Below are 16972 nucleotides of genomic sequence, written 5' to 3' on the forward strand. Positions count from 1 at the left end.
CCCGTGGAAGATACTGTATGTAACGATATGTATGTTTTGTCCTTGACATGCGGTTTAGATAATTCTCTCATAGTTATTTGTATCACTCCTCCCCGGGTGTAAATGTGTGTGGGATTGTGTATGAGCGTGCGAGTGCAGGTGTGTGAACTTTTGGGTTGGGTTACGGGTTTTGATTTTTGTGTGATGTATGTGTTGTCATTAAAATTTGTCAATAAAAATAATATACACAAAAAAACAAAAAAAAACAAACAAACTGAAAAACCTTGGAGAACCTGGGGTTGTGTTTATACTACTTATTTTTTTGTTTACCCTACCAAGTAAAGATGCAGGTTTGGTGTTGTTTCCATCTTTTGGTAGCTGTTTCATCACAGATGTATCCTATGTGTCCACATTGTTCCCATCATTTAGCGATAAATCATAATTCAACTCTCACAGGTTAGTCCTATATTGTAGGCCTATGTAGGCAATAATAGTATGCAAATAAAAAATAGAAAATAGAATGTTAAATGTGTGTAGTTGAAAAACATGTTTTGCATAATTTTAGATGCCACCTGATCCTGCTTTAAAATGCCATGCTTTAAAAAAAAATGTAAGATAAAAGATATCTAAGTGTGTACTAAGTTAGATGTGAACGTCTTGACATTTTAGGGAAAGTGGTGATTATTTTGTTTTAAAAACATGTTTTGCATAACTTTAGATCCTGCTTTGAAATACCATGCTTAAAAAAAAATTTAACTGTTATATTTTCAATAACAGCATTTTAAAGGCAATACAAACATGACAGTCAACCTGAAAACCTTGGAGGACCTGAGCTTGTGTTTATACGACTTGAGTTTTTTTACCCTACCAAGTAAAGATGCAGTTGGGCCACTTTAGATGTTGGTTTGTGGCACCATCAGTCCTCCATACAGAGGGGTCCCGCATGGACCTCCTCTGCCCAGCTGTGGCGTCACCCGGAAGTACTCACGCTGGGCGGGATGACCGGAACAGCAAGATGGCGGGCGGTGGAGAGTTTCGGGTAGGCTAAAAGAACAACACTCATCATGACTTACTCCTGTCAGCATCACAACGTGTAACGAGAACCGGTACCGAATAACCCGGTCGATGTGTGACGCTCCCAGCTGACGGGCCGTTGCTAGGCAGGAACGTTCCCTCTCAGAACGGACCGCTTGTGTTCCGGCTGTTAGCATCAATGCTAACAGCCGCTAACAGGTCCCTTGTTAGCTCGATGCAACCAGCTGCAACCATCACTGAACTGTGTTTTTACTGCTTCTAGTCACGTTGTCATTGTCTAAGTATGTTGGCGTTTGAAGCTGTGAAGTAACCTTGAAGTAATATTCATGATTTCTGTACGAAATCGCTGAAATGCAGCTAAAATCAGGATGATGCACTCAGTTAGCCAGTAGGTGCTTAACTAACTGTGTTACATATCACAGGTTTACAACTAGATCTGTAATATCGGTTTAATAACTAACGTGACTTTTTAAGTGTCAGTAACTTTCCAAACACAAAGAGGAGTGCTGTGTGAACGTGTTGGTTCTTCATGTAGACTGATGAAGCGACGCTGGGAACCCTTCATGGTGACTATACTGGGCTGACGTCACTCTGGCAGACCATACGATACAACTCTATTATCAGTTTGCACTGAAATTCATTTTGCATCCCTAGGCAGCTCTGTTTGAGAAAAAGTACACATACAATAGACATACTGTTAACCATAGACAGACAGACAAGTAAGAGCCATCAGACAAATAACAAATCACATCACAATTATTCATACATAACCCATTTACAAAATGAACATCTGTCCTCTGGATTTACATGTCTTTAGCAGCACATTCATTATTATTTAGCAACAAGATGGACTGATGGACAAAAACGTTCTCCAGCCTGATGCAGGTTAAATGTACAGTAGGGACTCTGAATGGCCTCTTGGAGGGCAGAAGTTGATATTCCCCATTTAAAACATGTAAGGGATCAGAAGAGATGCTGTTGGCAAGTCTGAGCATACTCTTGTTGTGAGCTACTTGAAAGGAGGCTGTCACAGGGTTGGCCAATGATCTTCGCGCAGATTTTGATTTGGCTATAAAGTTTAGTTTTACAGATATACTGCTGAGCCAGGCTGGGCTGCAGTACAACAGGACACTCTGAATCACTGAACTGAAAAATAGAAAAATAATCTGGCTACTGGCTCCAAATGATCTGAGTCTGCAAAGAAAGTAAATGCGCTGCTGTATCTTCCTACAGGTAAATTCAATGTGAGGGGTCCATGATAGGGTGGAGTCTATCATAACTCCCAGGTATTTGTATGAAGAGACCTGTTTAATTTCTATATTATGAATTGTAAGTGGAGGCAGCTGATGGTTAGGAGGAAGGCCAATAATAATAATAATACATGTGTTGCGTCCCACTGTCTAATTGACGTATTGTTCTTGTCAGCTTCCAACTCAAAATCCCATTTTTCTCTAAGTCCATAACTTGTGGCAGTTTCAAGCAGTAGGAAAGAAGTGGCGTGTATTAACAGGAATAATGACTGCTATGAATTCTAAGAGCTAAAGTCTCAGTTCCTCCAGCAGCTGGGAGTCAGTGGCTTTTCTTTTATTAATGGTTTTATCCATTAGTCTTTCTAAACACCTGAAACTTGTTCCTGTGCATTTTTGTGCACTTAGTAAGATAAAGGATCTCTATGTGTGTACTAAGTTAGATGTGAACGTCTTGACATTTTAGGGAAAGTGGTGATTATTTTGTTAGTGTTGAATAACAACATATTCCACGAGTTGTAGTAGCCCTTCAAAACCTCATTGGAGCTGTATTTGTTGAATGCCATCAAACAACAAGGTGTTCAAATGAATCAAGTGCAGCAGTAGATATCAATTCAGCTTAGAGTATGGACAGAAAACCCCAGGAACTGTTGCTGCTGATGAAAACCAAACATTTCCTGATTTTGCTCCTTCATAATAAAAGCTTTTAAATGACAAAGTAATGGGAGGCTTTTATTGTGAAGAATATAAAAAAATTAAATGTGTTTATCCACCGTTTTACAGCCGCTCCTTTGACCACTGGTCACAGCCATGGTTGCACATCCTCAAGCAGGTAGCTCTGTTGTAATGGAGACGTAAATCCCTGCCGTGCACGCCGAGTCATGTATGGAAAAACCCTACAAAACACAGGAACTTGGCTTATGTCTTGAGGAGTTACTTGGCCGGTGAGTCAAAAAGTGAATTCAGACACTGGCTAACTGTAGTTAACACACAAACATATCTGTTTGCAGGAGTCAGTCCTGTAACGCAGACTTCAGCCTGTTGACTGGTGAAACAGCCGCGTGGCACGACTCCAAAGCCAGCATGAATCTCCAGCAGCCAGCACCTCTCATCCCCCCCGTCCACCCTGATGTGCAGATGAAGCCCCTGCCCTTCTATGATGTGTTGGACGTCCTAATCAAACCTTCAAGTCTAGGTCTGTGACGTTTTCTTTTCTTTTTCTAGTCAGAGCCATGCAACGCTCATGACAGACACACACAGACAGACCTGCTAAATGTCAGGGACACCGGTGCGACCAATGAAAATGTTTAGTCGCAGTTGACAGACTTTTGGTCGCAGGAGTGACCTGGGTCTGGAGCCCTATCAAGGCCATGTCCAAATATCGTACGATAAGTTGATAACGTAATTATCGTGACAGGCCTACCATAAAACGTTAATGCGGCATTAGTAAACAACATCTGACCACAGCAGTGCCAGCTTTCAGTAGATGACAATTTGTATTATATGGTGCTACGGGCGTAGTTGAGGCCAAACCATTGAGCAGAATTTTGTCAATTGACCGTAGAGTTTTATATTCCACCTTTGTCTTCAGTAAAATACTCAAATTCTTAACACAATCAGCCTTTGAGATCAGTGTTGGAAATTAACTTTTTTGTCCACCTGCCACTGTGGCTGGTGTATGGATGACGTCTAGATTATTGCATCTATTGAGACGAAAATGAATCCAGATTTACCATCTGAAAATGAACCAAAATGTAAACAATAGGCTCTATATAAAGGTCACAAATTATACTATGTCTGTTTTGAGCCACGATATTTATTTATTGTAACTAACAGTCATCATTTGTGTTTTCAGGAGCGAGTCCTGCACAGAGGTACCACCAAGAAAAATATTTCATCTTTGCCTTGACACCACAGCAAGTTCGTGAAGTATGCATATCCAGGTAAGACTGTTTTGAGAAAAAAACATGTCCAAGTCTGTGATGTAAATGATGAATATGTGTAGTATGTTTAAACTGGTTTGTTTACAGGGACTTTCTACCAGGTGGTAGAAGGGACTACATGGTTCAGATTCAACTGAGGTGAGGATGTTCAGAGTTTTCTGGCCTGTAAATAATAGATATTGAGATTCTTTAGCAACTTTGAATCTAAAAGAAAAAAAAAAAACATATTAAAGTTACTACAAGGAACTTTTAACTGGTTATGAAACAGTCTCAATGTAATACCGATGCCTCTATATGACCTACATAAGGCCGTATTGCTGGGCCCGCTGGAGGGAAGGGAGGCATGGTAGAACCAGAACCAGGACTAGGACTGCACGAGCAGGCCGTCAGACCCTGCTGCAGTGAAATCAATCTGCCAAAATCAAAACGAAATTACAGTTCTTTGTAGTAACTTTTAAGAAAAACACTTAATTTCTTAGTATTAAGGGAGCTTAAACTTATTCTTTTTTATATGAGTGAAGAGTCTGATCATTATTTTCTATATTCAGGTTCTTAAATGGTTCTTTTTGTTGCCAGGTTTTGCTTGTCAGAGACAAGTTGCCCTCAAGAGGATAATTACCCAAACAGTCTTTGTATAAAGGTCAACGGGAAACTTTTTCCTTTGCCAGTAAGTGCTTGTTTTACTAGAAAAGTTCCAATAAATATCCAATCCGACTTAAGTATTCTACCACGAAGACACTAACAAAGCATTTTATTCCTGTAGGGTTATGCACCACCACCAAAAAACGGTGTGGAACAGAAGAGACCAGGAAGACCTCTGAACATTACCTCCCTTGTCCGACTCTCCTCTGCAGTACCCAATCAGATTTCAGTGACATGGGCACCTGAAATTGGAAAAGTGAGAACATAAATAACCTCATTCAGCTTTTTGTTTTTTCACCTTTTTTTTCTCCCCCGTGCTTTGGTTGGACATCATGTTTGGGGACAGTAACAGTGACATCTCTGTAAAGCTTGTTCGATCATATCGTTTTTCAGACCTATTCTATGTCTGTGTACCTGGTGAGGCAGCTGACATCACCACTGCTCCTGCAGAGGCTGAGGATGAAGGGCATCAGAAACCCAGACCACTCCAGAGCACTAAGTAACTATACAGTAAAACACTTCAATGTTGCCCACTAGAAGCTCTACAGCAGCAGTTCTACCATGAGGTAGTCCCACTTGTCTAGAGGTTAACACAAATCCTAAACGTTTACCTGACATGAAAAGCGCCTGTCAGTATGTTTACATGCACACAAGAAACCAGGTTACTTAGAAAAAATGATTTACAGATCAGACTATGTGTTTACATGCACTGTAGTATCTTTTACCCCCTTTACGCTAGGGTTGGATCATTTTGATTTTAGGGTGATTTGTCCCTTTTGCAAAATGGGTCTCAAACAGATTTGAATCAAGACATAGGGATCAACACTTTAACATTTGTTAAAAGCCAGTGTGGAGTGGGCCCCTGGTGATATCAGGTTCATAGAACTGGAAGTTTCTTTTTGTATTTTGGCATATTTTATACCTCTAAATTAATCTTTTTGTTTCCCCTCCCCTCTTGCCCTCTGTGTTCCAGTTAAAGAGAAGCTGACAGCAGATCCAGACAGCGAGATTGCTACAACAAGCCTTCGAGTCTCACTTATGTGCCCGGTAAATGAAGCGTCTGTGTAGAGTGTTTATGTGATTACAGCAACGTTCAAATGATTCGACAGCATGAATTATAGTTTTTGTAGAGAAATGTTAAAATAGTTGATGCACTGTATGTGTTGTGCCCATGGATCAGATCAGGGTATAAGCATGCATTACTTTCTGCCACAGTTTCTCCTTTGAAATTCCACTGGGGGTCGCCAACGTCAAATACATGACATACCGTCACATTTTAAAGGCACTAAAACTGGAGACCACTGACCATTCTTTTCCCCAAAAAGAATAAATGGGCACCTTTAGAAGTCATGTTTCACTTTTATTGGCTGTTATGACATAATTATTGTGTTAATATAAATGTAGCCACTGATAACAGTGTCCATTACATCTGTCATTGCCATTATTGGAATACAACAACTTCTCAGTTTTGGTGAAGAAAACTGTTTTTCTCGCATGTCTCCAAGGTAGAAACTCTCACACAACTCATGCAGTATAATCAAAGTATCATTTATTCACTTCCCAAACACATTCATCTTCGCAAAAAAAAAAAAGTATTCCTTTAATGTTCCACAGATGTAAATACTTGTTACAATAAATAAATAAATACAAATGACGTTTTGATATGATGCCCATTGGTATATAACCAGAGTTAATGGTCAAACTTTGTCCAACTAACGCTCACCTCTTGCCGTTAGCTGTAATGTTCATCACTGAGTCAGTGACTGTTTCCTACAATTAGTGCTGATCCATGATGTTATGGTATTAGCTACTAGTTTTACACAATACCACATCTACTGGTGACATACTGTTTTCATGTGTCATGCATCTGGATGTAAGATGTGCAAGATCTTTGTATTAAGTGTAACCTTATGAATTTGTATGAATTGAACTTGCACAAGGGACTGACCTCAGTATGTTTTGTCCTCCAGCTGGGTAAGATGCGACTGACGGTGCCATGCCGGGCGGTGACCTGCTCTCACCTGCAGTGTTTCGATGCTGCCCTCTACCTGCAGATGAATGAGAAGAAACCCACCTGGATCTGTCCTGTGTGTGACAAGAAGGCTGCATACGAGAGTCTTATCATTGACGGGTTAGTCAAACTAATTCAACCACATCGCACACACAAAAAATGACCTGTTGTTGCTCTTGCTGAGGCAGTTGTACATTCAGATTTTGATAGATTGCCCAGTTAGTCTGGTGCCATGTTCATGTTCATGTTCATGTTCATTATAAATGTTGAAACTAGTAATGAGAACATGGCACCAGAAAAATCCATTTGTTCCTGTGCTTCATCCTAATATTTAAGTATACACAAGTTTCTAACTATAGCGATTGGAGCTCTAATTTAGTTTTACGTATTTTAACTGGATATGTCTTGAGCCGATCCTAATAATCAGTATCAGGGCTGATCCGGGCATATTTTAATGGATCGTATCGGCTAAAATAAAGCCAATCAACATCTGATCCTTTCTTTACTGTACTGTTTTTTTTGTCCACCTCAACCTGCTAGTCTTTCAGTGCTGCTCTCCTTGATGACAGCGGGGCTCTCCACTGTGAGCATTTCACTGCATAATGTGAGAGTGAAAATTGTAGTGTGTATTTTGTAAAGTGTATTTGGTTGCACCCGTGATTGACTCTGGTCTGACACCCAGGTTGGCAAAATTTGCTAAGCTCTGCCAAAGATTGTTTCCGTGGTAAAAGAAGCATCACTCTGTTACACCGCTGTACTAACAACAACTCCAACAGAGTGATACATCTTCTCTACACAGAGAGTAGAGGAGATGCTCGCTGCAGCGTGATAATAATAACAACCAAAACTACCCACCCCTACTAGTGATTTAAGTGTTTTGTTCTTTGTACAGTTTATTCTTGGAGATCCTGAATGACTGCTCAGATGTGGATGAAATCAAGTTCCAGGAGGACGGAACCTGGTGTCCCATGAGACCAAAGAAAGAGGCCGTCAAAGTCCCCTCGCAGTCAATTCCAAAAATTGAGAGTAAGTACATCATCTTGATACCTGGGCAAGGTTTGAATTGATCCTACTAACAAGTATTATGTGTGTATCGCAGCCTATCGCAGCCTATCGCAGCCTATCGCAGCCTATCGCAGCCTATCGCAGCCTATCGCAGCCTATCGCAGCCTATCGCAGCCTATCGCAGCCTATCGCAGCCTATCGCAGCCTATCGCAGCCTATCGCAGCCTATCGCAGCCTATCGCAGCCTATCACAGCCCCACAAATGTTCTGCAGGGTTGTGCAAGCGTTCATAGGAACCCACAAAATAAGTTTTTATAGATTTCCGTGCAATTTTTTTAGGACAAAAAAAAAAACGTGCTTGGTGTGAAATGGCGTTTAACCTTGACCCCGTGTCTTTTAGCTTCAGCTCCTTTACGCCAGTCTTCAGTGGTCCCCCATTCTACTGAGCCCAGCACCATCAAGAAGGCTGATGTGATCGATCTGACCCTGGAAAGCTCCTCCTCCTCCTCTGATGAAGAGGACACAGACCCTCCGCTGAAGAAACGCTGCGTTTACATTTGCAAGAATGAGGAGATGCATGCGAAGGGGTGAGCGAGCTGCTGTGTATATTCGCTGTGTAAATACTGTCAATATGTAATTTCATCTCCATGTATTAGTCCCATGGGTCTACACAATATCCACAATACATTAGTCAGTGTTTTCTATTACTGTTGCCATCCAGTGACATATTGGACAACACTGGACATTAGATATTCAGTGTTCAATGTTTGCTGAGATCTGGAGCACACTGTTCTAATAAAAGCTTGCCGTTTTTTCTCTCAGAGTGTTGACCTACCAGCCCACTGTGCGCGTGCCAAACGTCCAGACCCTGGACCCGTCGTATCTGACCTCTACGCTTGCTGACTATGCAGTCCCCTTCCACCCATCCACCCTGGCCACCATCCCAACAGAAATGCAGAGTGAGTCAGCCGGACGGACGGGGTGACTGTAAGCACTATCACTATGTGGCACTGTTAATAATCTGTTTGTTTTTCTTACCTATAGGTCTGGATTTGTTTTCCTTAATTCAAGCAGATACTCAGGTATGTTTGTTACAGTTTTTCTATTATTCAAATCTGCATGAAAACAATCAAAAATTGTTGTTTCTATTCGTCACTTAGTCACTAAAAACATGGGAAAATAGGGTCCGGATTGAAAAATACCAAAGATAGCCTTTAAGGCATCAAATGTGTCCTGTCATTGCCAAACAAGTAATCTGACTAGTTTTTTTTGGTGTAACAGCATCATAACCAATAAACAACAATGGCAACTCCTTTCAAAAGCAATAATGTATTCCTATATCAAAGTGAATGCACACATGCTGTTTGAATGGCATAGCAACAGGCAACCAAGCATGCTAGCCCAATTTTGTTTGTAGAGTGACACTAATTGAGATGCACTAATCAGGTCACGCTTAAACCAGACTCACTTCTTGTGGTACTGAGGCGGTTAAATATTTTTTGGCTATAATAAGCCCATGGCTGATAAAATTAAAAAGTGAAGATTGTAGAAACTGAATCGCCATACATTGGACTGGAGAGATTTTATTGGAGCAGTTCATACATACTAAAAGCTACCGACATATCAGTGGACGTTAATGATGTTGATCACAACCAACTTGTTTTTTTCCCGCTCAGATTTACCGGCCACAGATGTTCCTGGACAACCTCACAAGCAGCATGCAAAGCACAGCTTCAGCCAGCACCAGTTCGGCACTGGTTTCCTCCTCGAGCAGCCACTATGACACCAGCAGCCACGCTGCCAGCTCCATCCACGAGACTCGGGTCATCACGGGAGGAGGGGGCGCTGGAGGAGGGACTGACAGCAGCATATCAGATATCATTTCACTAGACTGAGCCACATCTCACTGGACCTTTTCAGGCCTGTTTTCTGTGGCCTTTTTAGTACGGACTACGTTGTACATGCCATGTCAGTTTTTACACAGAAGCCCCCCCAAATTGCTATACATGAGCACTTTGACGGCCTGAACATTTTCATGGTGTTTAAAACTGTATCCAGGCATGTTGCTTTTTTTTTCCCTTGGGTTTTCAAATGGGGTTTATGTATTGCTATCGTAGGATGATATATGGTTTGATGGCCAAGGACAACATTGTGTGTCAGTAAATTGTCATTTCTCTTGAAGTTCTCCTGACTTCAATATTTGGGAAATTTTCTCATGTGCCGTCATACATACCTTAATCACGTTAAATCAAAACAAAGGGATTGATTCAGCCTTTGTTTAGATCAATATTCGCTGGTGCTTTGGTCCTGGTTTAGTCCAATATTTCTTGGAGTTTTAGCCTCAGTATAGTTTAATATTTCCCCAGTTTTTTAGCCTTGGTTTAGTCCAATATCTCTGGTTATTTCATCTTGGTTTAGTCCAATATTCCCTGGTGTTTTGGCCTTAGTATAGTCAAATATTTCCCCTTGTGTTTTAGCCTTGGTTTAATCCAATATTCCCTGGTGTTTTATCTCCGGTTTGGTCTGCCGCCTCCTTAGGAAAATCTCTGTATCCCATCACTCTGTTCACCCACCACTCGCTGACTTCAGCTCTGTGCCATTTTGTGCCAGGAAGTGAGTATGCACTCAGTGGAATCAATGGAAGTGGCAATTCTTTCACGTTACGGGGAGTCATTTGTTTCAGTGTTCATGTAAAAAATATTTCCTGGGGAACTTTAATCAGTTAGTTTCTTTGTCTTTCATCATACAGTATCATTATGCCCTGAACAGCTAGTCTTTTGGCCGTCCTCAGCTCTGTAGAGGTTTTGCCGGCAGAAAGATAAATGTCTATAATACTTAATACCCCAGTTGCTCCAGTGTTGGAAATATTTAGAACATTGATCTTTTTATTTATACCAATTTGTTTACTTGAAATTATAACATGTACTGGCCTGTTTGAACTGAACCGTGTGCCTCATATAGCATGGAACAGAGTCAGGTCGGATGGAAGAAGAGCTCGGAACTCACTGCTCTCAGCAGGACCTTGTTACACACAACCATCCACGCGAGCGAATGAATGGTTAGAAGTAGGAAGCCCCCTCGGTGAAAAAAAGACTTGTGGACTGATAGACATACTTTTGACTGTGAACATGGAAGGCAGGTCAGTAATTCAAATGTTTTCATCGGTTCATACGGCTGTCAAGTCAGTGCTTCAATGAGGTTTTTTTATAGGGCAGCTTTCATGTCATACCAACGTGAAATGTTCCTTTGTAAATTAGTCAGAGCAATAATAATTTAACTAGCGTTAGGTTAAATAAAGTTGTAAATGTAGTTCAGACTACTCCGTAAATGATTCCAGCTGGTCCGTACCACTCTGCCACCCAAATCAAATCCATTTTCCTTTGTGTATGGTCAGTCTGTTGGCTTATATGAGTTGCAAACATGAGTTGTTGTTTTTTTGTTTCAAAATTTAGGCAAATACACTCAATTGCTTTCTTTCAGAGATTGTGATGTTCAGATGGGTATCGGTTTCACGTCTGTGTAAGTACAGACCTGGAGTCAGGATGTGGTTGGGGAAACGGCTATTTCATCTTCTCATCTCACGCTCAGAAAGAAAGTCAACAAGTGTATTTCCCATCATGTTGAACTGTTCCTTTTAATGTGTGTTCATCAGCTTTGACTAGCATGAGACGGTTCAGTGGATTTTGAACATAATGTGAATGACAGAGTTGTTTTTTTTGCCTCTTAAGTTGGTGTAAAACATCTGAAAAGTCAGTGCTGCCAAAGGTCTGATCTCTCTCTCTCTCGCTCTCGCTCTCGCTCTCGCTCTCGCTCTCTCTCTTCCTCTCTCTCTCTCTCTCTCTCTCTCTCTCTCTCTCTCTCTCTCTCCTGACCTTTGCCCTCTGCTATACTTGGATTTTGTTGTATGTGTATGATGATGCTGTGTTGGTATGGGATGGATGGATGGATGGACGTGACATGAACATTCGCTCAGTGTCAACACCTACACTTTAAGCCCATTTTCTCACAGTTGACAGCAAGCCGTAAGATAAAGAAAGATAAACAGGGCAGCTACTGTGTCATTATCTGGATAGCTTGCTGTTGCACGTGGACTCCCAGCCATCAGGAGCTCAATCTCAGGGACCTACTGTACACTTTTCTGGGCTTGACGGACTGAGTGAATTAAAAATACTGACACATAGAAACAGCAGTATCTGTAAGTGATACAGATGGTGATGTGAAAGTTAAGCTTTTTATGTCACTGTATATCTGTTTTATTCAAACATTATACTAATGGATGTTGACAGTTTCAAGTGTACATGTTAAAGGAATACTTCACCCCCAAAATGACCATTTGTATTTATCAGTTACTCACCCCGTGTTACCTTGAATTCTTGAAGAAAAAGTCATTCTCGCACGCCTCCACGGTGAACGAAGAATCCAAAAATGGAGTAACTCGTGCAGTATAATCCAAGTCTCCCGTCGTATATTCACTATACTTCCCAACGCCAACATGCATCTTCGCTAAAACCTTACTATTTAATACACTTCTGCATAAACAGTCTCACGCTTGCTCAGGCGCAGTACTTGTCCGAAGTGTTGATTCATGGTTCGCCGTGGAGGCATGCGAGAAAAATAATGTTTGGTCAACAAATGGTCATTTGAGGGGTGAAGTATTCCCGTAAGTTTGTGATAACGGTCACTTCACCTAAATTACAAATAAAAACCCTCACTTAGCTCTAGTGGTATCCAGTCAGGCAGATGTTTTTTGGTTTATGTGAACAGGTTTTGAGACATCTGTCTGAGATTTCAGTCTCCATGGAATTTAGTTGACAAGTGACATTTAAAAAATGCAACACCTGTCTGTTTTTCTGGAAACCGTATCCCTGTTACTCTGGATAATTCACAGACGAGACAATCTTGATTGGAACTATACTATGAAAACTATCAGCAAGACTACATTCTGTTCTCCTTCATTGTATTGGGGTGATGGCAGAAATCTCAGATGCATATGTCAAAACCTGGACAAATAAATCCCAAACTATCTGCATGCACCACTGTTAGCAGGAGAGAAAATATTTTTTTTGTAATTTTGGGTGAACCAACTCTTAGTAAGTATTCTTTTTGATGTATTTTTTCTCTTTTTTTGCAGCATCTTTACTCACACAGAAAAGAAACACATTAGTGGGGAGTGTTTGCATTGAGGTCACTGTTTTTGTGAAATTACTGATTAGACTTTTGCCACTGTCTCTATTCACCTGCGGGCAGATGTTGGTGATGTATTTTTTTTCCTTTTTCTCTTCATACTTTATGGACTTTGAAACATAATCCAACATAATCACTTGGATGTTTCTCTTTTGACACCATGTTAAGAAAACTACTCATTGTTGTTGGCTTCAGATTCACGAGGTTTATTACAGGATGGTCTAATTTGGAGTTGTCTGTTTTCCTGTATCTGTAAACTCGCAGCATTTTGAATTGTGGTACCATGTGTGGGTGTTTTTTTATTATTAAAAAGGTTTCTTTTTTTTATTCAGTTCAAATCTGTCACTCTATTCCCTGCAGGAGTAAATCACTAAATGTATAAAATAAGACACATTTATTAAGCAACTCATTCCTACTTTCAGTGAAGTGTAACTTCAAGCAGTCAGACCGGGGCCTGGGAGCAATGCAACGCCTTGCTGTGGTAAAGCCAGAGGGAAGGAGAGGCGAAAGCTATTTTATATTCACTTATGTTCATATTTAAGCCCTAAATTTTACCTGCACTGGCATTTTATGCCTTAGGTTATCATTTTGAAGAAAGAAGTCACTTTATCAATCCCCGAGGGGAAATTCAATTTTTTTCACTGTTATATTTTACATAGTACACACAGGCTCGAAATACACACACATGCACAAACAGGACTTACATGCATTAATGGAGAGATGTCAGAGCCCCTGACAGGCGCCCCGAGCACTTGGGGGTTTGGTGCCTTGCTCAAGGGCACTTCAGCAGTGCCCAGAAGGCAAACTGGCATTTCTCCAGCGACCAGTTCACACTCAGTACTTGGTCCATGCGGGGACTTGAACCAGCGACCCTCCAGTTTCCAAGCCAAGTCCCTATGGACTGCGCTACTGCCACCCCCAATTTTGCTTTTATTTTTACTCATGTGATTTCCCCTTTTATATATACATGTTTTACGAGCATTGTTGAAGGAACCTGGGACTAAAGATTGTCATTGGCAATGACTGCTCCGCTGGAATTGACAAATAACAAATACAGAACCTTGAACCTTGAAGTGCACCATTGCCTTTGTTGGAGCAGGAGAGAAGCCTCAGCTCCAGCCAAAGGCCTCGGGTGGTCTGCTCCCAACACCAAGAGACTGACAGTACCTGCTCGACCTATAGGGAGACAACTGAGCTTCCTGGATATTATTGCAGCTACCAACCACACCCAAGCCAGACATGATCCTGATGTCTGTGGCAACCGAGCAAGAGGTTTTTCCTACAGCTAACTGTCCCCTGGGAAGATCGGATGGAGGAGTGCAAAAGAAAGGAAAGGCTGCAAAGAAGAAGAGCCATCAGGAACATCTGGGAAGCAACTGAAAAGGTTTCCCGTTGTTGGCTCTGGTTGAAGAGAAGGTGACACGTGGCATAATGCGCTATACCTGGACACAAGTCTGGGCTTGATCACCCCTGACTGGGTCTCCCCGGTGAGGGTGTCTGATGTTTAGACTAAAAACACCTGATGACCCCGGATCCCATCGCTGATGAGGTGTCCAGGTTGCACCACAAGGTGTATCAAAGAACTATAGGAGGAACACTTGTAAGCAGCTCTCAAGTGATCACATGACTAATTACTGTACATGTATAAATAGCCAATCAGACACAAGGATTTAACCTTCATCTGCCTCATTGTTCATTCTTTAAAAACATTCTTACTTTTTCTCAGTGATGCGTTATTCTGAAATATAAGTGAAGTTTATTTTGTGAAATCTTTTAATGTCTCACTATATTTATAACATATGAATATATAGGCAGAAGACAAAGGAAAATGCATGGAAAGTGATTGCACCCAGGAAGAATGATAAAGAATTTGTGTAGCATCCTTTCAAATGTGTTTGAAGAAAGAAGCAGCTGCGACTGGTTGGCTAACTCTACTCTGAATTATTCATATTGCTTCAGATAACATACTACTGTATTGTAGAGTAATTCCAGTAATCCTAATATTGGTTCTGTACTGCAGAAACATCATAGTTTTTCTTATGAATTTGACAATTTGGAGAAAAGTGAAGGATTTTCACCTTTTAGCAGTTTGATAAATATGAACTTGTCGATAGAAAAGTAAAATGCGATGGTCTATTTTAAATGAAAATGTCACATCAGAGGGTTCAAGTCTCAGTGCGAGCCTACAGACTACAGCTACAGCTGTCTTTACTTTCAACTTCCACAGGAGAGCAGTACAACCTCAGTACGTGACACAGACCACAGCTAACCCACACGTGTGAAACAGATGAAATGCTGAAGTGGAGTCCACAACTCATATGTTTTAACAATCAGTCTAGATAAGATTAGATTTTTATTTTTTTAGATTTTTTATTTTTTAATCTAACTTTATTGACATTGCAAATTGCAGATAGCAAAAGTGCTTATAGTAACAAAATAAGGTCAAAGATCCACTTACTAGCTTCTGGAGCTTTCAACTACATCTCAAGATCTTTTTTCAGCTGATGGAAATGATACTTATGTAAGTGTAATGCATTCACTTGAGAAACAAAAAAAGATTTGCCCTGTTTTTTCTGAATTAACAAGATTATTATCTCAGAATAATGAGAAAAATTGTCTTGTTTTTCTGAATTAACAATAAATATAATAAAATATTAAAATCCCAAGAGAGGCTCTCGAGAGCTCGATTTCATGGAAGGAAACCTGTCCCGCCTGTTTAGTTTAATCCAGTTGTATTTTGGTTTGAGACATTGGGAGACTTGTGTCTTTAAGGATATAAAAGGATGCTTCTGAAATGTATTCAGGCTGGCGACGTGGTGACTCAAGAGACGATCTTGAGGCACTTGTGCCTCAGTTGCACTCATGTTATTCATAGGTTTCTCTGTGCTGGATTAAACTAAGCGGGCGTGACATGTTTGCTTCCATGAAATCAAGGATTTCTTGGGATTTTGAGGTATCTCGTTTATTCAGAAAGATAACAGAATTTCTTTCCCCGTGAAAATGTTTCTCAGAATTCTGAAATAATTCCTCGTTAATTCAGAAAAACAGGGCAAATATTTTTTTCTGAAGTGAGTGGTAGGCAAGGTGCATGATAATTTTCAAAAGGTCTCTGATATTTTGCAAATTTTCCAACAAAGGAAACAGAAATTAATTGTTTTTTCTTTCTTCGAGGTCAAATCCCTCGTATTGACTTTGTTCACCCCCCAAAAATTAACCGGTTGTTTGAAGCAAATAATCAATGACTCAGAACTTTTGAACTTGCAAACCTAATTCTCAGCTCTACGGGGCTTTTCTTGAATTCAGTGAGCCCTCAAATCTGAGAGAAAATGTAACACTAATATCCCCACAATGACCTCCTGCCAACTGTGGAGAAAAGAGCTGTTTTTAATCTTTGTGAAATGGTCAGGGGGCCACGAGGCCAAATTAATCATTGTACACTCAACATGTCAGATCAGATGACAACCAGAGAGCAGGCGGGACTGCGGGGCAGGAATTATGGGGAAAGCAGAGGCAAAATGGGGGAAAAGTCAACTTGGGAAATCACATTGGACTATCAGACGTGGACTCAGTGAAGGCTGAGGTTAAGTTGAGGTCAGTGCCATCCTCAGGTGTTTGTTTGCTGGCTGTCAAACAGCAGACATTACAAAAACAACAAAATTTACCTTTAATGTGAATATTTCTAACATGTAGATCCTGTTTGTGGACTTCAGCTCCGCATTCAACACCATCAGCCCAGCTCTGCTACAGGACAAGCTTTCCCTGCTGAGCGTGCCTGACTCCACCTGCAGGTGGATCACAGACTTTCTAACAGACAGGAGTCAGCACGTAAGGCTGGGGAAGCAAGTCTCCGACACCCAGACCATCAGCACCGGTGCCCCCCAAGGCTGCGTTCTCTCCCCACTGCTTTTCTCCCTGTACACCAACGG

The 16972-nt window shown here is 41.0% G+C and overlaps 1 protein-coding gene across 3 annotated transcripts; it reads left to right on the forward strand.

Annotated features, from left to right (window-relative positions):
* The first annotated feature begins 876 nt into the window (after positions 1 to 876).
* pias2 (protein inhibitor of activated STAT, 2) lies at positions 877 to 13372 on the forward strand. Of its 3 annotated transcripts, XR_012594233.1 has the most exons (15): positions 877 to 1018; positions 3272 to 3456; positions 4117 to 4204; positions 4292 to 4342; positions 4781 to 4871; positions 4968 to 5102; positions 5240 to 5345; positions 5820 to 5893; positions 6817 to 6977; positions 7750 to 7883; positions 8263 to 8449; positions 8685 to 8821; positions 8907 to 8944; positions 9539 to 10490; positions 10546 to 13372. XR_012594233.1 is itself a non-coding variant. In XM_074637524.1 (14 exons), exons 1-14 carry the CDS (start codon positions 978 to 980, stop codon positions 9755 to 9757), a joined length of 1647 nt encoding a protein of 548 aa, XP_074493625.1. In that variant the 5' UTR covers positions 877 to 977; the 3' UTR covers positions 9758 to 13372. The 3 variants fall into 3 exon arrangements, 2 of the variants coding, with proteins under 2 accessions (XP_074493625.1, XP_074493626.1); XM_074637524.1 differs by having other exon boundaries at positions 9539 to 13372; XM_074637525.1 differs by lacking the exon at positions 877 to 1018 and adding an exon at positions 1055 to 1580 and having other exon boundaries at positions 9539 to 13372.
* The last annotated feature ends 3600 nt before the right edge of the window (positions 13373 to 16972 follow it).

Source organism: Sebastes fasciatus, chromosome 6 (genome assembly GCF_043250625.1).
Source record: "Sebastes fasciatus isolate fSebFas1 chromosome 6, fSebFas1.pri, whole genome shotgun sequence".
Taxonomy (NCBI): domain Eukaryota; kingdom Metazoa; phylum Chordata; class Actinopteri; order Perciformes; family Sebastidae; genus Sebastes; species Sebastes fasciatus.

Bases quoted from the DNA above. Each gene is read 5' to 3' on its own strand.
- pias2 (XM_074637524.1), top strand. From the start codon at position 978: ATGACCGGAACAGCAAGATGGCGGGCGGTGGAGAGTTTCGG. The intron at 1,019-3,271 runs GTAGGCTAAAAG...ATCTGTTTGCAG, and splicing joins CGGGCGGTGGAGAGTTTCGG to GAGTCAGTCCTGTAACGCAG. The intron at 5,894-6,816 runs GTAAATGAAGCG...TTTGTCCTCCAG, and splicing joins GAGTCTCACTTATGTGCCCG to CTGGGTAAGATGCGACTGAC.